Source organism: Miscanthus floridulus, chromosome 4 (assembly GCF_019320115.1).
Source record: "Miscanthus floridulus cultivar M001 chromosome 4, ASM1932011v1, whole genome shotgun sequence".
NCBI lineage: Eukaryota > Viridiplantae > Streptophyta > Magnoliopsida > Poales > Poaceae > Miscanthus > Miscanthus floridulus.
The window spans coordinates 31,938,029-31,959,106 of NC_089583.1; the positions used below are offsets into that span (position 1 = coordinate 31,938,029).

General features: G+C 44.6%; 2 protein-coding genes across 5 annotated transcripts; one reads left to right on the forward strand and one right to left on the reverse strand.

Annotated features, from left to right (window-relative positions):
- The first annotated feature begins 6,763 nt into the window (after nt 1-6,763).
- On the forward strand, nt 6,764-11,036 carry LOC136551255 (putative disease resistance RPP13-like protein 1). Its single transcript, XM_066542840.1, has 3 exons — nt 6,764-9,715; nt 10,234-10,379; nt 10,515-11,036. Exons 1-2 carry the CDS (start codon nt 6,866-6,868, stop codon nt 10,342-10,344), a joined length of 2,961 nt encoding a protein of 986 aa, XP_066398937.1. The 5' UTR covers nt 6,764-6,865; the 3' UTR covers nt 10,345-10,379; nt 10,515-11,036.
- A 1,428-nt stretch (nt 11,037-12,464) lies between these two features.
- LOC136551256 (putative metallophosphoesterase At3g03305) lies at nt 12,465-18,467 on the reverse strand. 4 transcript variants are annotated; one of them, XR_010782510.1, is made up of 6 exons: nt 17,197-18,467; nt 15,379-15,620; nt 13,666-15,240; nt 13,154-13,241; nt 12,956-13,062; nt 12,664-12,790 (listed from the first exon to the last, which is right to left on the reverse strand). XR_010782510.1 is itself a non-coding variant. In XM_066542841.1 (4 exons), the coding sequence occupies exons 1-4, from the start codon at nt 17,498-17,500 to the stop codon at nt 12,659-12,661; spliced, it is 2,253 nt and encodes a 750-aa protein (XP_066398938.1). In that variant the 5' UTR covers nt 17,501-18,465; the 3' UTR covers nt 12,465-12,658. The 4 variants fall into 4 exon arrangements, 1 of the variants encoding a protein (XP_066398938.1); XR_010782509.1 differs by having other exon boundaries at nt 12,956-13,065; XR_010782508.1 differs by having other exon boundaries at nt 12,956-13,241.
- Between the last annotated feature and the right edge of the window lie 2,611 nt (nt 18,468-21,078).

Sequence of the window (21,078 nt, forward strand, 5' to 3'; positions counted from 1 at the left end):
AAAGGCAGCACTGCCACACCCCGGCACAGCTTCTCTACGAGCGGCACTACCACTCCACCTAACAAGCTCGAGCTCACAATTCAAAATCTACCTAAGGGAAAATAGATCAAGCAAATTACTGACCTTCCTAGGGTAGAGTATAGCCTAAACCACTAGCTTGATGTTGTCAGAAATGCACAAACACGTAGATCACCGGGACCAGACCCTAGAATCACCACACAAACAATTAATACAAAGAAAATGGCAAGAACAAAAGAGAGGCAAGTGTTTATCCTGTGGTTTAGCTTGCCTACCTCCATATTGTTGAGGAAACCATAAAGGCTTGGGCTTCGGGAACCCTATCCTCGTTCTCAAGTCAAGAGCACTAAGTCGCTTGAGATGAGGGGTTCTTACTAGATGAAGAGGGTGATTACAAATTTTCCTGATGACTGCCTAGCTGGTGAGGAACAAAGCTCCAAGAGTAACAAACACAATCTCTGGCTTGAACATGAATCAAGTGCTCTAAGAGTTTAGGAATAGGTTGGAGAACTTTCTTTCTTAGTTTGGAGGCTCAATCTCTCTTGGAATCAGAAGGGAAACATTAGGAGAATCTTGAGAGGTGCTTCCAATGGAGTGAGAGAGAGGAAGAGAGTTTATGTCTAAGGACTGGAAGTGAGAATGGTCAAGATGACCGTTGGGAGAGAAGGGGGGGGTAAGGAAATACTCCTTCACTCCAACGGTTAGAACAACAAGTCATGATAGTGCCACTCCCTGTGTGACAGTGACGCTCTATGCTAGTGCCACTCTAGCCTGGCAGCCAACAAATAAGGAGTGAAAAGCTTGGTAACATGGCTATGGTTTTGAGGATATTTTCACTACTACAATAAACTTAACGGAGGCGGGCGTTTTTCATTTTCGAAGGCAGGCAAAGGCAACCGCCTCCGTCCAAAGGTCATGATTAATCCATGAACTACAAAGGCAGTTGCCTTGCCTGCCTCGATTAAATGTTTAACCGAGGCAGGCGCCTTACAAATGCCCACCTCGGTTAATGGATTAAAAAAAACAAAAAGCCCAGAGCTCGCTGGCGAGCCCATTTCCGAGCCCACCGGTGAGCCTGTTTCCACCATCATGAACTGCAGTGCCAGCGTCCTCCACCAGATCCGTCGATTGGGGAGTCACCACTCGTAGATCTGCCGCCCTCCACCAAATCCACCGCTCGGTGAGTTATAGCTCCTAGATCCGTGCCAGGGGAGGTCGATTCGCACTGGGAGGACCTCGATCCATGCTGGAGGACCTCGATCTCACTGCTGCCACCGCCACACGAAGGAGGAGTTCGATGGAGAGGCCACCACCACTGAGCCCATGTGCAAGGACACCGCCGCTGCCAAGCCCATGCGCAAGGACTCTGCCGCTGCCGAGCCCATGCGTGAGGAAGCTACTGTGGCTGAGCCCACGCGTGAGCCCTCTGTCGCCACCATGCCCACACGTGAGGCCTCCATCGCCATGTGCGAGGACACCACTGCCGCTACCGCCAAGCCCACGCACAAGGCCTCCGCCGCCGCCACACCCACGCATAAGGCCTCCACTGCTATCACGCTAGGAGAGCGAGGGAGAACGGGTGCGCTATCAATCTAAGGGAGGGAGAGCAGGCCGCGCCGTTGATTTGAGGGTGGGAGAGCGGGTGTGCCAAGAGAGGGAGGGACAACGGTCCACGCCGTCCATCTGAGGGAGGGAGAGTGAGTGCGCTGGGGAGGGAGGAATAGCGGGGTTAGGTGTGCTGGGCATCGTCTGGGAAGGGAGGGAGAGGACTGAGAGAGAGAGAGTGGATAAGGGAGAATGAAACCCTAACTCCCATATATATACAATGAGCGTGATTTCAGACTGAGATGGGCTGCCTGCTGGGCCAATATTTTCAGAAGCAGGCCTTGTAGTGTGCCCACCTCCGTTAATGGATTTACAAAGGCGGTTGCCTTAAAATGCCCGCCTTGGTTAAGTTTGATTAACCGAGGTGGTTATTTTGAGACAACTGCCTCAGTTAATATATTAATGAAGGCAGATACGTTAGGACAACCTCCTCGGTTAATCGACATTAACTGAGGCGGCTACGTTAGGTTGGCTGTCTCCATTAATGATTAACCGAGGTAGTTTAAACGCTGGCTGCTGGCCACTGAATAATGGAGGTGGGTAGTTAGCCCGCCCACCGTCGAGACCCAAAATGAAATGCCTAGGTTATTTTTTTCTGTAGTAGTGTATGGTGGGTGTTTGAGCACTTAGTTGCACATTGAAGCTTGTGCATTGTATCCCCTTTCTAGTACTACTTTTCTATACTCAAATTTCAAATAGAAAATATATTAAACTCCTTTGAGTCAGTTGCTGCATCCTTTTATAACTGGGGGCTCCACCATTGCATGTTTTATCCTCCTTTTCTTTTAACATGCTTGTCATCTCGATAAATCTCATTAGTATTTTAATTGTGTGGTTATTATCACCTAAAACCCACAATTAGGGCTTGATTGCACTTACAATATGCATATCTATTGTATAGCATATCAACTAGTCCATTTAATTTGGTGTAACTAATTCTTTTCTATTGTTATTATGATATATTCAATCCACCATCACTGATCCCTTAGCATGAAGCATGAACACCAAATTATGAGGATGATATTTTTCATGGATAGTTGAATAAGTGATTGTGTAAGTTGTTAGTTGTTACTTTAGTTCTTGTGTTGTATTATTTGTATGAGTATGGCACTGAATTATGAATCTATAACGTATTGCCACATGTGAGCTAATGTATATTGTCCTAGTGAATTCTATGTAAGTGAGATTGATGGATTTATGTGTTGTTTAACTATTAATTTATTACTAGCAAACATGCTCATGTGTTGCAATTGAACTCAATACATCTTGGAATTAGACTCTATATTTTCGTCAAACACAAGCTGTTCTTACTCGTATGAGCATGCGTCATGTATGTAGGTCACATATGAGATAAGAAGGGTGTGAGACTAGTATGAAAAGTAAGAAATTGTGACTTGGTGAGTCATGGGAGTAGTGCCCACGAGTCACTCCCACACTGGGGACTCGGGCGGCTGCCAACCAAACCCTAGCTGTTGCTCGCCCCTTCCTCCGCTCCCCTGTCATGCCACCACTAGAGTAGGCCACCAGTAGGGCCGCACAACCAGGCGAGATGGTGGCAGTGGGGCTGCCTTTGGCATTTGGTAACATGTAGTGGCATGGGGGGCGGCAAATCAGGTTGTGGCCTTGTGCTAGCCGCATGGGGCTTAGCAGGTGTGCCTAGTTGCGGCTGCGGCGGTGCCGGCCGAAGCCCATCCGGCTCAAGGTGGAGGCAACAATGATCTTTTTCCCCCATTGTCCCCTTCCTCCATGGTGTGGTAGCAGCGACGACGCCCCTAGTGTGGGAAAGGACGATCATAGTGGCGACCACTACGCCGGTTTGGGGCAGTGGATCATTGGCCCTAGCGATCAGGATCCGATGCTCTCTGGCCTAGGAGCGGCACCCACGGTGGTGGGGCACTCGCTCTTAGCGATGGACAGCGAAGGTCGGTAGTGTCTATAGTGGGTGTTGGAGCCAGTGATGGCGGCCAGCGGTGGCCTCAACAGTGCGATAGTGTTGCATGCGTGGCAGGGTAAGCTTAGTTCTATGCGTGGCCCAATCGAAAGGGGTGGCAGGCGATGCAGCTGTGTGCAGCCGATGCGTCGATGCCCCTCTAGAGGGGCATTTTGTTAGATGTCATGGCAGTGACGACGGCAGTGGCAGCGAGCTAGGACTCTGGTATCTTAGCCCAACGATTGTGCTCGGGGCACCTTGGGCTGAAAGCCTTAATGATGGTGACGCCCATGGGCACCGCTTTCCCTGTTGAGAGCATCATATTCCCCCATCATGTCTTCCATGTGTGTAAACCCAGTCCATATCTTGGACAAGTGACGCTGGCAAGATTGGCATCGTTCCCTTCCTGAAGGTCACTATAGGAATTCGTCTGGGCCATGATGTCACGATCGGTGGACAATCTTCGCTTCCCGGCACTCGGTCGACATGAGGAGGTGGGACTTGCTATGTCAAATCAGAGCTATTGTGTCAGGGGATGTGGCTCGGCAACGATGACACGGGGAGAATCCCCTTCTTCGGTGACTGGATTTTCACTTGGGAGGTCTAGCAAACACCGGGGCGGGGCATGGGTTCTTGACAAGAAGTTGGAGCTGCTCTTCGTGCTTGAGCTTGGTAACGATGACCTGTCGCGGCCTGTTGCTTCGGGCCCGTTTGTCTGGCATTGTTAGTCGTCTAGGGTCAACCATGGGGAGTCGGAGCTACTAGTTGCTATGCAACCATGCTCGGCAAGATGACCCATGGTAATTGTGTACTCTGCCACGTCGCGTGGGTGGGTTAACCTTCGGGTGCCCAATGTGGGCACCTTGTTTGGTTACTCTTTTTTGTACATAAATTCATATGAAAAGTAAAAAATGGGACAAAAGAATCCCTTTGCTTGTTAATATTATACTTGCAAAACATGTCCATGTTGCAACAAAAAACTATCAAATTTCCTGATAAACGACAAGGGAATGGTACATATCTATTTATCTTTTATCCATTTTATAAAATGTCAAATATAAATTTATTTTATAATGATCATGACATCCATAATATAAGTTGATGGTGGTAATAATATAATAATATCCCATTAAACTTGTATTGAATTAAATTACAACCTTAATAGATGTTTTTCTCCCGTTGCAAAGCACTGAAGTATTTAAACGCAAGTATATCATGACTTTAATTTTCATACTATCCATGTGTTGCCTCAACTAAAATATCGAGTTTTATGACTTTTTTGAGGACCTTTAAATATATGTAATTCTAATCTCTGATTAAATTCAGCAAGGAGTTAGTTGCCAACTTATTAAGAATTGATCTATCCACCGATGATTGTGACAGGAGATATCTCTAGATTTTCTACATGGCAGCCCTTGCAAAGCACAAAAATATTTAGATGTAAAGATATCATAAATTTAATTTCCATACTATCCATGTGTTACCACAGTTAAATATAAGTTTTGTGACTTTTTCTAGGACCCATAAATATATATAATTCCAATCTCTGGCTAAAGTCAACAAGGAGTTAATTGCCGATGTTGATGACCGAAGACATCTCTCAATCGGTCTACCCGTCGATGACGATGATGGAAGACATCTCTTAATTTTCCACATCGCAGTCCTAGTAATGCTTTGCAACATTTATTCAGACTGGATTAAACAACAAAGTACTGAAGTTTTCAATTCGCAATTTGATTAGTTGAATAACTGGTTGCTCTATATTTTAATAAGAGTGAGTTTTGTTTCTAATCAAAACTAATATTTATTTTTTAAAAGAAGGATCAATGGTTCAAAAGAACGTAATATTGTACTCCGTATTTGTTATTTGTTGTTTATACCAGAAATAAAATACCAGAGTTGAGTTCAAGGCGGTGAAACAGAAGGAAAAAACACCAGATAGAAAACTGAGCAGAGTCTGAACAGATAAACAACGAAAAGAAAAAAAAAACACCGAACTAAAAAACAACGGAAAGAAGAAAAAAAACGGACTAAAAGGCCGAGCTCCAAGCAGAGTCCGAGCCAGAGTCCAAGCAGCGAAAACGCGGGACACAAAAGGCACAGAGCAACCAGAAATAAAAAAACGCAGTAATTTTACAGAAAATATGGGATGCAGAAAAAAAAATTAGAGAAACAAATTTTATCTCTTTAATATTAGGTAAAGGTTTGATATCACAGTGATTTTATTTTTTGATCTCATAAAAATATCTGACGAGTACCCGATACCCGATGAGTACCAGGCATACAAGCGTGGGTATGAATTCTTATCCATGAACATGATCATGGGCAGGTAAATGCTTGACCCACGCATTACCCGCTGCCATCCATAGGAAAGAGAAAGGATGACTTGTGGAGCTCACACGTCAATGACGTGGAGAAATACCAGAGCAGTGACACCATTTTGGGCATAAGAGAACATGGTGGACTGCAGACGGTCCAGAGCATAGTAAGATTTAGGACTATGATTGGTTTTCCATAACTAAAATTTAGTTAACCCTGTTTGATTCTATTGACTAAAAGCCATTAAAGCAGTTCAACAAAGACTAAACTATTCCTAATGAATGTCCAAATCAGGATGGGTACTAACAATAATAAGGGGCAGTCCTGGTCCACTGGGCACTTTAGCCCACTTGTAGCTACTCTTGGGTGACTAATGTGACTAAACTACTTTAGTCCCTTTTTAGTTAGTTTGTTTGGCACTTTAGGCATTGTTTAGTTCCTCTCCCTAAGATTTACTTCCTATCACATCGGATATTTAGACACATGTATGGAGTATTAAATATAGAAAAAAAATAACTAACTACATAGATTACGACTAATTTACGAGATGAATTTTTTAAGCCTAATTAGTTAATGATTTGACAATGTGGTGCTACACTAAACATATGCTAATGATGAATTAATTAGGCTTAATAAATTCGTCTCGCAGGTTACTGAGGACTTATGTAATTTGTTTTATTATTACTATCCAAACATTCCCATATGACATCCTGATATGATATCTCTAAACATTTAGTCTCTAGATTTAAATACCACCTTAGTAGCAAGAGCGACTAAAGTTTAGCTGGTGGAGGCCCTTAGGTTGATGATGACATGTATCCAATATTCCAACTAACCCTAAAACAGTACTCAAGCCAAGTCGTCGTCAACGTTGCAAGAAGGCAATAACAATATAACATTCCATCCCTTCCTCTTGTCACGCTCGCTTTGCTCAATCCACCAATTCATTATCCACATCGAGCATTGCGTTCTGCAGCATCTGCAGGTCCAGCAATGGCTGACAAAGCAAAGAAACCTGTCACGCACGCGCTGCGAGATGCGCTGCTTCACTTTGCTATCAAATCCAAGAAGCTAGCGTCGCCGCTGCTGGAGCCATTTGGGCGCGCGTCCCAGCCGGCCACCGTCGACGACGACGAGCTGACGGCGCTCAAGTCCAAACTGCGGCGGATCTGCGCCACGCTCCGCGACGCCGAGAGCCTATCCATCACCGATCGCTCCGTCCAGCTGTGGTTGGCCGAGCTCGGCGACCTGGAGCACCGCGCCGAGGACGTGGTCGAGGAGCTGGAGTACGAGTCCCGCCGCTCGGCGCAGCTGGAGGAGCTCAAGCAAGACTTGCTCTACGCCGCCACCACGGGGAAGCGGCGCCGGGAGGTGGCGCTGCTGTTCGCGCCCGCGCCCGCGAGGCGGCTCCGCCGCAAGATTGACGGCATCTGGGCGAGGTACGAGGAGATCGCGTCGGACAGGAAGAAGCTCCGGCTGCGGCCCGGCGACGGCGCGCCCCGGCCCGCGGCGAGCCCGCTCGTGCCAAGCAGCGCGCTTCCCCGTACCGAGCGCCTCCACGGGCGGCAGCGCGACATCGAGAGGGTCGCCGCGCTGGTACGCGGGGAGCCGGACGGCGGGAGGACCTACGCTGTCGTGCCCATCGTCGGGATGGCCGGCGTCGGCAAGACGGCTCTGATGCAGCACGTCTGCGGCATGGAGGCCGTGAAGTCGTGCTTCGAACTGACACGCTGGATTTGGGTATCCCAGGAGTTTGACGTCGTCAGCGTGACCCGCAAGATCGTCGAGGCGGTCACCAGATCGCGCCCGGAGTGCGGCGAGCTGAGCACGCTTCATGAGCTCATAGTCGAGCACCTTGCCGGGAAGAGGTGCTTGATCGTTCTCGACGACGTGTGGGATGACAATCCCAGCCACTGGAACAGCCTGACGGCCCCGCTGAGCCGCTGCGCTCCGGGGAGCGCGGTTGTCGTGACGACGAGGAGCAACAAGGTTGCCAGGATGGTGAGCACCAAGGTGTATCATCTCAAATGCTTGTCAGATGAAGACTGCTGGCGTGTATGCCAGCGACGGGCACTGACGAATAGCGATGCCAACGTCGACCAAGAACTTGTAGCAATCGGTGAGAAGATCGCGAAGAAATGTCAGGGCTTGCCATTGGCGGCAGAGGCAGCTGGTAGTGCCCTGGGTGCTTCAACCAGCTGGAAGCACTGGGATGAAGTCCTGAATAACGACTTGTGGGCTGACAATGAGGTGAAGAATCTGGTACTGCCGGTGCTGAAGGTGAGCTACGACCACCTGTCCATGCCGCTGAAGCGTAGCTTTGCGTTTTGTTCATTGTTTCCAAAGGGCTTCGTCTTCGACAAAGATCTGCTAGTCCAGCTGTGGACTGCGCAGGGTTTTGTGGATGCTGAAGGAGACTGCAGCCGTGAAGCTATCGCCTATGGCTACTTCAATGACTTGGTGTCAAGGTGCTTCTTCCAGCCTTCCCCATCTCATGCTATCAGCGAAGGGAAGTTTGTTATGCATGACCTGTATCAGGAGCTTGCTCAGTTTGTTTCAGGCAATGAATGTAGGATGATACAACTCCCTAATTCAATGAAAATAGATGAAAGCCCTCGGCATTTGTCCTTTGTCGACGAGGAGTCTCATTCTGTCGAAGAAATAAACTTGAACTCATTTTGTGGTCATCGTGATCTGCGAACCTTCCTGTTCATTGCAAGAACAGAACAAAACCACGAGGAGATGGCCTTCAGAACAAAGATTCCTTCCGAGCTGATCACAGATTTTGAATGCTTAAGGGCTTTAGATTTGAGCAACTCCAATATCATGGAGCTACCGAAATCCATTGCAAGTCTGATACACCTAAGGTTCCTTGGTCTGGACAACACCGCAATCCAGAAGTTGCCAGAGTCAATTTGTGCGCTTTTCCACTTGCAGACAATTAAGCTTAACCATTGTTCTTCCCTTACTCAGTTGCCTCAAGGCATCAAGCTCCTATTGAATTTAAGGTGCCTAGAGATTCCACATACAGACATAAAGATGCCTTCTGGGATTGGAGAGTTGACTAGGCTGCAGAGACTACCTTTTTTTGCCATTGGGAATGAGCCTGCTGGATGTAGCATAGCAGACCTGAACGAATTGGTAAACCTTGAAGGACATCTTCACATCACAGGTCTAAACAACCTGGATGTTGCACAAGCTTCCACCGCTAACCTTTGGAACAAGTTGGGGATTCAAAAGCTTACACTTGAATGGTCTGAACTTGCAAATGTTAACCAGTCCCTTTGTGATCCGCAAGGAAATGCAGTGAGCTGCATGTCAGACAGTCAGCACCAAGGAATCAGTGCTACAGGAGATCAGGTTTTAAAGTGCCTCAAGCCACATTCAAATCTCGAGGAGCTCAGCATCAAGGGTTATAACGGATCCTTTTCTTCGTCATGGTTAGGATGGCTGCCCTTGGACAGGTTAGCTTCTATTGAACTGAAAGACTGTGATAATTGCAAAGAAGTACCGCCCCTTGGTTGCCTACCATCACTGAAACACATTTTGATACAATCACTGCCAAGCGTGAAGCTAATTGGTCCAGAGTTCTTTGGCAATGTTGGAGATACCACTTCTAACAGTAAGAGCAGAATCTGCAATGTGTTTCCTTCACTGGTGTCACTAAAGTTCAGGAACATGGAAGCTTGGGAGACATGGCTCGGTGTCAAGAGTGAGCACTTCCCCAATCTTAAATATTTCAGCATCGCCAGATGCAGCAAACTGAAGCTGTTGCCCAAGTTCACTTCAGAACCAAAGCTGAAAATACAGTACTGTGACCTGCTGCAAATGCCTTTGTGTCAGGTATCATTTGAAACTTAAATGACTGTCATAAGCTAAGGATACAAATGCTTCAATTTTCATATTCCATATGTTCTATATGGACATATCATTATTTTGTTCAGCTTTCTGCAAATTGTTTCTCTTCACTTCATTACCAAAGAACGTATATGTTTCATTCCTAAAAACAGCATATGTCTCCTAGATGTTTCATGCTTTAGAATAACATAAGCATATGGAATGGCCCCTTAGGGTTTCTGATTCAGGCTTATTTGGATCTAGTGGATCTAAATCACAACAATTCTGAAAATTTCCACAACCACCACCTTACCCAAAACATCTCAATTTTATAATTTATTTTTAATTTTGATACTGGTCGAAATTCCTGCAAAGGATATGTAGCAACACTAGGAATTACTATTTAGATTATAATCATTGAACCCATATGCCATAGCCTTACTTTTATGAACCAGAAAAAGAAAAGTCAAAATTAAAAGTTCTTTTCACACGATTACAATGCATTTGTTTTCTGTGTTTTTCAGAAATATCGGAATAAGGTGAAGCACGTACCAGCTCAAAATGAAATCTCATATACGTGCATTGCGGAAGGTGACATTTTAGTTCTTGAAGCTTCCTGTTCCTATGGTGCATAGAACCCTAGGTGGTAGCCATTGATCTGATGAATCAGGTATTCCCAATCAGACTCTTTTTCAAAATTTGAATACTAGGCTGTTGCAATTCAATAATATATGCTGGCACAGAGAATTCCAATAACTGATCTTCAGACCTCCCCTGATGACCTGATGTGTCTTCTCATTCATAGGGTGCATGCAGTGCAAGGATGTCATCAATGCAACCCAGAGCTGATTGGCGTATTTCCTCCATGCATGAAACCGCTGTGAAAATTGGGGCCTGTGTGGTATGATTATTGAAATAGAAAGACAAAGGTGAATTATTGTAGGGTGATGCAATGATCTTCATAAATGAGTCCAAGAGCTCTCACCGTGGTTTATGTAACCCACTCAGGGACAGTTATGAGCAAGGCACTTAAGGCTGTTTGCACCATGCAGACTAGAAGAGCTCAAATTGTTATGGGCATGCCTCTCCAAACAAAAAACCTGCCTAATTTCACCATTTTCATGATCTATGGAAATGTCTACTTGTATGTTGCTGTTTGGAGCGACACAACTCGGGGATGCAGTTTCTTTGAGATGGTGCAATCCAAGTTGTTTGGTCCCTTTGAAAATCCTAGGATTTGAGTTTCATCTCGGAAAATAGGATCCCCAGAACATACTAAATCGAATTTATTTTCACCAACATAAATTTTAGGATGTTCCATTGTGACACCGACTAATCAGAGCATAGGTTAAATTAGTGATATTACAGTATCATAGAAATGTCTTGATTCTATGTTATCTTCTCCCAACTCCAAGATATTAGTTCCCTCCAGACATTGTTTCCCAGACACCTCCACGATTGATTCCAATGTTATCAATGCCCACATGAGCCTGCTAACCATGGCACCCAATGTCATTCCTATACCTATTTTCAATTCTGTGTGCAAAAGCTACACCAAAGAAATATCCATATGCAAAATCAATACCTCCTTGATAAAAAAAACTTAGCCCATTTTATACTTTGGTACAAGAACAAAGAGTGTGTGTAAGTTGACCATGTTTACTCTTCGGTTATTAACTCTTGAGTGGAATTAAGCAATGAGAGTCAAGGGAATGAAGAAGCAATTAAAAGGAGTCTATTTACTAGTTCTTTTGATAAGGGCAAGGAGGAAAGAATGATTGATAAATGCCTCCAAATCATAGAATGACTTTCATTCGGAATAGGTGAGGATAGCTGAAAGCCTGAAACGATTTACATTTCAAAGACAAAAGAGAGGGAGTGCATCATATCGAATTGTACAGGATGGTTCCTTTTCAAACGAATTGAGTACAACCAAAATATCTCCTGCATCAAAAAGAGAAGAGATTCTAATTTCTACATCTGAAGACATGTTCTTTTCCAACTTCAGAATGCCACCTTGAAACCTTGCACAACAGCACTGTCAGAAATTGTTTCTGAAAATGTTCAGTCTTGATCTTTAAGTCTTCCACAGTCACCGGCGGAGCCATGTATTGGCCATAGAGGGCTCCGGCCCCCCCTTGCCTGGTAAAAAAAAAATGAGGATGTATGCTGTGGGATGGGATCAAAGCATGGACAAGCCTTTAAGGGTAGTCAGGCGTAGGATTCTAATAAACATAGACTAATAAACTTCCTAGTTATGCCTCACGACTCGATGGCTTGCGTGACCTGGACACAACTGAGTCCTTGCCATCGAGTTACTCTAGGAGACTCGTGGCACATGGAGCCTCACCCCAAGGCTTAGTGTCCGCCCATTTAGTGCGTCTTGTTTCTTGTGACCTTTCGGGGATTTGAAATGTGTCATTATACCTCTGGCTGAGGTACGTACGTACCCTTACTCAGGTATTGGTCACTCCTCTTTCGTACAAAAAAAAAATAGTTTAGCTTTTTGTGGTGTTTGCTACAGCTTCTCGTCACTTCTGCTACCGGAGCCGTGTCAAATAGCCCGTTAGGCCGCGGTTAGAAGCACGGACGGAGCTATGTGGGGTCAAACTGGGTCCTGGCCTCTCTTGTTCCGGCTATATCACTCGGAGGTTTGCATGTCACTGCATGCATGTAATTAATTCATGCCTCTCTCGTACCATGCTTGATGTTGCTGATGAATGGATCACAGCTTACAAATATGTAAATCCACACATTGTTCATTCTTCTTTGACAGAATTTCAATTGTGCATTGCAGTCTATATAGATAGAACTTGAAAAAACAAAGATTTTTCACAGAATTCCAATTGTCTGTACTAATATTGGTAATTACTGTAGCAGCATAGCTTTGAATTGGCCCCCCCCCTACACATTCATGCAAGCTCCGCCACTGTCCACAGTACAAGTAACTCAAACTTGGTAAACTCCTACAGATGAACTCCTGTATATGGCCAACCATAGAAGTGCTGGAACACCAAAACAGTAGATGGGTGCATCCATGAATGGGTTGACCTCATATGCCCTCACAATAGCTCTACAATGCTGCAGAAAAGTGATTGTTAGCGCGAAAGCTCACACATTTGCATGCACAAAAGTATGGTTCAAGTGGTCACAATGTAACACAATCAGGCAAGGAAAAAACAAAACATCATTAGGAACTGAATAAATCCCAGTTTTACTATCTACAGCTGATCAATTGCATATTACCTGCTGCTATTTGATTCCACATTTTTTTCACTCTTCACTGTATGCAACTCTAATGAGAAGGCACCTCCTTCAAATTAAAATTTTCTCAATGGGCTCGTATAAATTCGCTGCTGCCCAAGGTCACACACTCATGGATTTAAGGATAGTAGCTGATGACAAAAACTCCATACTAGTGAAAAACAAAAGGTAACAGCCGACCTTCGAGTGGGAAATCTTTCTATGAGCAGAAGAGCTATTATGTACGAAATATAGCCTCCAAAACAGACAGTCCTTAATTCTGCCATACCTAAGAAACAAAATGGCAGCACATGAATATGGGCCCTATTCACCTCACATGTGAAGCTAAATTCCATAACCACTGAGTTTTATTAATGAGAAAGATTACTTAAGTCTCTTAAGGAAGAAAAATCCAAGTGGGACTTCTAATGCCATGTTACAACTTCAACTAAGCCATTAGGACATTATATTCATAATGGAAAAGACATACACAGGTTCAAAATAAAAATGATTCAGAAGGGTTTGTAAACTACCCTTGAAATTTGAGGGAAGAAAATACCACACTTGAAATTTTATAATCATCATAAGAGAGTTCATAAATTTGGGAACAAAGGATTAAACTCGTTCAAAGGGAGGTGTTTATATGGTTTCATTTCAACAGGTGCCAATCTAATATTGCCAAAGCATGAGTTCAAGTTGAAAGGAAAGCATACCTTCCAATGTTTCCAGACAATTGGTAGGCATAGAAGTATTAGAATCTTTCTCAACCAATAAAATATGTAAACATTCTTCATGTGCCATGCCTTTTTGTAGTGATCATCATCCTTCTTTGTTCTCTGGGAGACATGATGACCTAGATACAGTGCTCTTTCTGCTGCTATAGCTGCTATAAGAAGAAACGCTGGCAAGACCACAAACAGAAGATGAGGAAGAACAATAACCATCACATCAGGCAAACCAATATATGGCAACGCAGTGGTGTTGGCAAGATATCTAGTGCTCCAGCCTCTGTAATGCAAATACATCTTATTGTAGTTCTCCGTGACAGCATAGCCAGTAAACCATGGGAAGCAAACCAAATATAGCAAATAGAACAACATTCCAGACCAGATAAAATACATCTTCGAAAGCTCAACTGCAAAATACTCAAAATTAACAGGCGAAAAGCCTCCTAAACTTCTTCCGGTCATCTTTGGTCTAATAAATTTTGACATGAATCGGTTCTCATAAAACGTGAGAGAAGTGCGAGGAACCAGAACCAATGAAAAAAGAAATGCAAGGGTAGTCCACATAATTGGGTAGTACAGCTGATTCCATTGGCAACCCATTACTCTAAATTCTTTCCACGTCCAACTAACTTTTGCAGTTAGACCACTAACAGAAAATGGTCTCGGTTCACTATGGTAAATCTCCCCAGTCATATCCACTACTTCTATCTGGAGCCAGTATCGATCTGGTAGCTCATCTAAAAAATCCCTCCAGTTCCATGGGACTGTATACATAGCTCCTCTAGCTCCCTTGCCCCTAGTTTTTTCCATTTCTTGCTCTAGGACCAGTTGAAAACTTCCAGAATGTGATTCGTATATTTTAACAGTTACAGATTTAATCTTGTATCTTGAAAAGACAAGAGCTCTCACTGTCCCAACATGTGTGGTGCTCATGGCTTGGCAAGCAAAATCATAAGGATACGAAGATCTATGCATAAACCGTGAATCCAACGGAAAGGTGGGTACTATAATCACATCTCTAGAGCCAAATCTGAAATCCATATCTGTATATGAGACATAGCCAGAATCAATAGCAAGAATCCTCATGCTCCTGGCACTTCTCCAATCACCCATCTCCCATTCCCAGAATTCTGCTACAGACTCTGTTGTCCTTGCAGAACAATTGACATTACTGACAGTTGTTGACATACCCTCATGGATATCCAACTGAAAGTACTGTTTAGAAGAAAATCGTTGCTGGTCAGATGTATGATGTCGCTTCAAGTTTCTTCCAAAGTTGGTATGAAGATGCCCACACAGGTAAGCGGAGAGTGAATGCTTCAGAAAAACATCTCTAATACTTCTTCCAGAAGTTGTCAATGCAGAAAAGGATATAGGGAAATGCCCAAAGACGATCTTGGTTACTAGGGAACTTGTAGATTGATTATCCCACTGTGAAAGTGCTGCATCTAAATCAGAAAGCAACAGATCTGTAGGTTGGCCAAATATGTTTGTTGGGCTTCGGAGACCAACACCCATTGCACTGTCAAATCCAACAAATAAATACTTCATGCCGCTATTCTGCACAATTTAAAGCTAGGATAAGACTGTAAGCTTAAAACAATCCCATACTGAACATATACTAAGCCATAATAGCAGGTTAAAAAAGTGTATCGTTTCTTGGCAAGATTAAATAGATTTGTGCTTACTGGAACCAACCTGTAATGTTATACTTTGGACAGCCCCTGTTCGTCCTAATCTTGCATTAATGCTGTGCTTTTTGTAGAAATCAAACATACCACCAACCTCAGGAACACCATATGAATCATGATTACCTCGTAAATCATAAAATATTTCCTTGCTCAGCCCACTCCTATTAGCAACATCATCAATAACTTGTCCATACAGAATCCATTCAAACTCCTCATGCCTTGACGACAACAAATCTTTACTTTTTGCATCTGAGCATAACAATACAAGATAAAACAACTCATTAAGCTTCTGTAACTCTGTTAGAACTGAAAATAAAACCTATATTCCGTTACTTCCTAAACGTATATGATACAGAGTATTCTTCTTGTTTCACTTTCCAATTGAGCGTCCAAAATGCAAAGTTGCTATCAGATAACATAAACAGATAAAAGAAATAACAAGCATGATATTTGAATTTTGAGGCAACTTTTAAAAAATTGACTGCACAAATTAGTGAATATCAAATACTATGGCTATTGATCTTAAAAGAGGAAAAGGGTAATTTTCGTGCAACAATACCTATATCAATCATGTGGGGAATGAACATTACTACAGATTCCACTAAAATGAGGTGCAATAGAATCTTTTAAAATTATATGAACCTTTGTCAGAAATGATGCTTGGCATCGTGCCACTGATAATTTGCCATTATCTTGTGTCAGGACTACGGCACTGACCACCTGAAGATGGCGCCATAGTCGTAATACGTAACCCAGGGATGATAGCGTAGAGTATTCGAAGTAATGTATTGCGCTGTATGACTTGTGGGCTGGTCGGCCAGTGACTCTGTCAAGCGGGACCGTGTGGTCACCGGTGTCTGTAATAAGCGAACCCTGTGAGGCAGGGGAGACTATTCCCAATCTGAAAAACAGAATTCGAAGACAGAGGAAGCTTTCCTCGTCTCGTTATTGCCTATACGCTACCGTGTCTGATCTCCTCACGTCCCGGCGATCGTCGGCGGCCACGGGGCGTGACAACTTGTGTGATGGATTTTTTAAGATAAAAAGAAACTCATACAATTGGAGTGTTGGTCAAAGCAAGTTGTAACCAATCATCCTGGGTTACATAACCATTTCAACACTAGAGCATGCATAAGAATGTTATATTTGTTGGCTAAGCTTGTATCAAACAACAAAAGTTATTAACTCATGCATTAGTTCAAGAATAATTCTAAACTTTCTTAAAGCAGTTGATGAAGCAAATGTATATGTTTAGCAGGGACCCGTTCTTTCACACTAAAATGATAAGCAATAGCTGTTGAATACTCGTTCAGACTTGGCCTTAAAATGCTTTGAAAAGCAAAATTACAGCATATAGCTCAAATACTTTAAATATATTAAAGAACTCAATAATCCTCTAGTACAAATAACGCTGCCATTGAGCCGTTCTGTTAGTCAAAGATGGCATAGCTTTTTAATACTGCAAGCATGGAAATGTTATTAGATTGCAGCCTATTTATAAGAATAAAGGTAGACACTATGCTAGGGGAAGATGCACATATTATCCTTTCTTTCCATTCCACTCTTCCATACAATCCACCACCCAAAACTCTACCTCCCTGTATCAGAATTTAGCAGCAATGCAATGCACGACCTTTCCAGTTCCAGAGGAACATAATAAACAAGTTAAAACAGTAAAAGACTAGTAAACATATATAATTAGCCTAGCAAATGTTGTATTAGAGCCTAAGCTAAATCTCTTACATCGAACTAGAACCAGATCCCAGTCCTCTTAAAGCAAACCAAACCACCAAGCACAGGCAGACGAAGAAGGCAGGAAGCTTACCGGTGAGATCGCCGGTGATGAGGACGAGCGCGGGGTAAACCATGGCGAGCGCGTCGCCCACGTGGCGGCGGAAGTCGGCGGCACGCTCCGGGTGGAAAGCGCTGAGGTGGAGGTCCGAGAGCTGCACCGCCCACACCACCGACCGCGGCTCGCCCGGTACCTCCACCACCCGCCGGAGGTCTCCGCCGTGGGTGGGGGAGGGGCCGCAGACTGAGAGCAAGAGCAGCAGCGCGACTAGGAGTAGGAGGTCCCGCAGGCTAGAGGTCGCTCGTGGAATCGCCGCCCCCCGCCGCGGCGAGGCCATCGTCGGACTTGAATCCTTCCTGGAATAAGCTTTGATTGAGGCGGTCCCCCAGAATGGATTCGTTAGCCTCTCTAGTCTAGTGCTACAACTACGACTAGCCGGAATTGCTTCCCTAACGAGAAAAATTAAAAATAAATTGTTCTTGTGTAAATTTTGCAATTTGGCTGCCGTCCAAAGAGCATTATCTGCAGAAACGAAGCGTACAAACGCGACCTACTGTGGACAATCTCTTTTTTTTTTTGGTCCCTGATGAAATTGCACAAAACTGAAACAACCAAACATTTCTGAAGTCACATCATTCTTATTCAGATACTCAATTCATGAAAACAACAAACATTGCCGGTAAATATTGTTTATACATCCACGCATCTACGGACCGACTAATTCGATACCTGCGAGCAAAGCAGCAGGAATGGTCCCTCCGAACAGCATGTTCATATAGGGTCAACAAAGAGAAAACTGAGTATACATTGAGCAGAATAAAAAAAGAACTGTCCTTTTTCGGAAAGCACCATGCTCCACAGTGTGACCATGTGAGAAGTATTGCTGGAACAAGGTACAAGTATACAACGATGAATAATTGAATACTGCACACATTCCATGGTAAACTGTTCTGGGTGTCTATATCTTTAACCCGATTGATCGAATGTACGCAATCAGTGACGGAGCCAAAAGAAAAAAAAAATTAGCTGGGGCAAGTTACAACAAGAAAATGAACCAAAAGGCACCGCATTATCACATAAATTATGGCAAAAACTCTGCAATCACAATTCACACCTGTTATGGCGAAAAATAGATGAGAAACACAATCACTGTACTTAAACCATTTCGAGTGAAAGACTCTAATATCATTACCAACACACGCTTGCTTGCTGCTCGCCGGCCGGTGAGGCGTGCGCATGCACGTGCAGCGGTGGGAGGCCGGATGGGGGCGGCTGGGCAGGGGCGCGGCCGCGCCAGGGCGAGGGCCGGCCACTGCCGATGCGGCGGCGACGGGCAACGGCGCGGGCGCGCAGGGCCGCGGTGGCCGGCTGGAGGCGGGCGGCGACGAGGACGTCTCCTTGACTAGGATACGAGGGAATTTCTTGTGACCAGTTATAAAAGATTGCAATTCCTTATTTCGGCGGATTTCAGCATCCACTGCTCTATTTTTTTTTCCTCCATACCACTGCCGTCAAATTAGACTCTAACAGTGTAATCCTGCAGGTGTGATTAATAAATCTTAGAAAAGTCATACCTTTTTCAGTATTAAATGAAGATAATTTTTATATGAAAATTATAGGATCTCGACGAGATTTACAACTTTCTAGTTTTGAGTTTTTCCATTTAAAGTCGTTAACATACTAAAAAATTAATGGCATATTAGACCTAAGGGTATTTTCGACTTTCTACGCCTGCAGTTTGACACCGTTAGAAGCCCAATCTCGCGGTAGTGGCACGGAGGGTAAAAATTTTTGGAGCAGTGGCGCTGAAGTCTGCCGAACTTTTTCAGTAGCTCACAGGTAATTACGATATTTTTTAATGGATCACAAGGAATTCCCTCCTAGGGAATCGAATGATTGGAAATTTGGGGATCCACCGGTTGGGCTAGGGAACGGAGGAGTATGTGATAGTGGGCTTTCAATATGGGCCTCTCACCTCTGTTGGGCTCAAAAAAGCAAAAGAAAAGGCCCATTCTTCCACCAGGTTCCAGTGCCGCAGCGTTGCCTTGCCTGCTTGTGCTCGCGGCTCGCCGGCTTACCGCTCCCGCGCTTCTCGCTGCCGGTGTTAGGGAAGAACGAGGTTCCAGGGTTATAGGGCGAGCTCGCCGGTAGCTGGGGCGGCCACCCCACCCCGCCCTAGAGTGGCTCCGCCAACTATACACGATATATCTTACTCCCTTCGTTTTAAATTATAAGATGTTTTGGCGTTTTGGCTTTTCTAGATATATTGATTTTACTATATATCTAGACATGGTGTATCTAAGTGCATAGAAAAACTACGGATATAGAAAAATTAAAATATCTTATAATTTGGAATGGGGGGGAGTAAATGAAAAAGCAGAAACCTGCATTAATGAATTGTTGCTTAAAGTCTTAACTGGCGTCACCTGAATTTTGGACAGCGCAGAAAAGAAGAATGGTCGATCGCTTGGAACCATAGATGACGCGGGAGCGACTGTCTAGGGTTTTCCCATGGTCGTCAGTGTCTAGTCATCCAGCCATACCGTACCTCTTCCCTTCCCCTCGCCAACATGCTCTCCATAGGACCTTTCTCTTCCATCCAAACATCTCCTTCAGTTATTGTCTACATCTCACCAACACCACTAGTGCCGAGAAGGTCTCTCATGGCAACTCCCTCCACACCTCCACACCACCACACCACTAGTCACCACCTACTCCGCCATAGCTGGACAAGCAGTCAAACAGCCCTCTCTCCATCAACCATGCGGCCAGCCAATTGCTTCCCACTCATCATTTAAGTACCAAATGGCCCAAGAGTTAGGTAAACTGGGCTCTAAAAATTTAAAGCAACAACTCAACATATTGACACCTAAGTTCTTCTACAAAAGTGATCTAAGAAGTCATTAGGGAGATCACACCTAATCAAGTCCTTAGCAAAGGATCACACTAAGAAATAGATCCTTATGAGCAAGAATTAAACCTATGATAAGCACTCTACCATGCAATCCTATTTGTCACTTAAAGTAATAGTTGTAGATGCTAGTCTCTAGTAGCTTGTGTGCCTTAGTTGTAGAAGTAATCCTCGCCTACTAGAATTGTAGGAAATGCTTGCTGTAAGGAAAATGGACCCTAAGCCCATTTACTTTGGATTTTGGTGTTTGATGACCAACACAACCAAATTGGACTAATGAATTTGCAAGTGTTTGTTTTGTAGTCCAACAGGGTGCAAGACATGACTTGGACAAAGGCGACGTGATGATCCGATGATCAACACCTTAAGAAAGACCTTAGGAGCACAAGAAAAGACCCAAGATATCAAGTAAAGTCCAAGCATGAAGATAGGAACCAAGCCGTACGTAAGATCGCGAAGAAACGAGCTCGCAGAGGCGACCGGACGCTGGACCGGACGCTGGAAGCACGACCAGACGCTGGACCGGTGGCTCGGCAGATAGGCGACCGAACGCGAGGACCGGACGCTGGCGGCAACCGACCGGACGTAGAAACGCAGCGTCCGATCGAGTACAGAGAGGTTCTAGGCGCGCGAAACTACGACCGGACGCGTCCGATGGTAGGCGACCGGACGATGGCAGCGTCCGATCGGTGGTTCGGCTGCAACGGTCGGGACGACCGGACGCGTCCGGTCAGGACGATTCAGCGTCTGGTCAGTAGCAGTTTCGCGGGAGTTCACCCCCAACGGCTACTTTCTAAGTGGGGCTTATAAATACAACCCCAACCGGCCATTTGAGACGTGTGGAGCTGAGAGAACATACCAAGGGTGTTGATACACCATTTTAGTGATCTCCACTTGCATAGTGCTTAGTGTTTTATTAGGTGATTAGCATAAGTGCTTTGCGAAGTGCTTAGGTTGATTAGACCACCGCTTATGCGCTTGCTCTAGGTGTTTGCCTAGTGTTT

Excerpts from the sequence above, each read along its gene's own strand:
- LOC136551255 (XM_066542840.1), top strand. The coding sequence starts at position 6,866 with ATGGCTGACAAAGCAAAGAAACCTGTCACGCACGCGCTGCGAGATGCG. Across the intron at positions 9,716-10,233 it reads TGCAAATGCCTTTGTGTCAG|AAATATCGGAATAAGGTGAA; the intron begins GTATCATTTGAA and ends TGTGTTTTTCAG.
- LOC136551256 (XM_066542841.1), bottom strand. The coding sequence starts at position 17,500 with ATGGCCTCGCCGCGGCGGGGGGCGGCGATTCCACGAGCGACCTCTAGC. Across the intron at positions 15,621-17,196 it reads CATCACCGGCGATCTCACCG|ATGCAAAAAGTAAAGATTTG; the intron begins GTAAGCTTCCTG and ends TGTTATGCTCAG. Across the intron at positions 12,791-13,665 it reads TTGTCTGGAAACATTGGAAG|CATTGTAGAGCTATTGTGAG; the intron begins GTATGCTTTCCT and ends ACTTTTCTGCAG.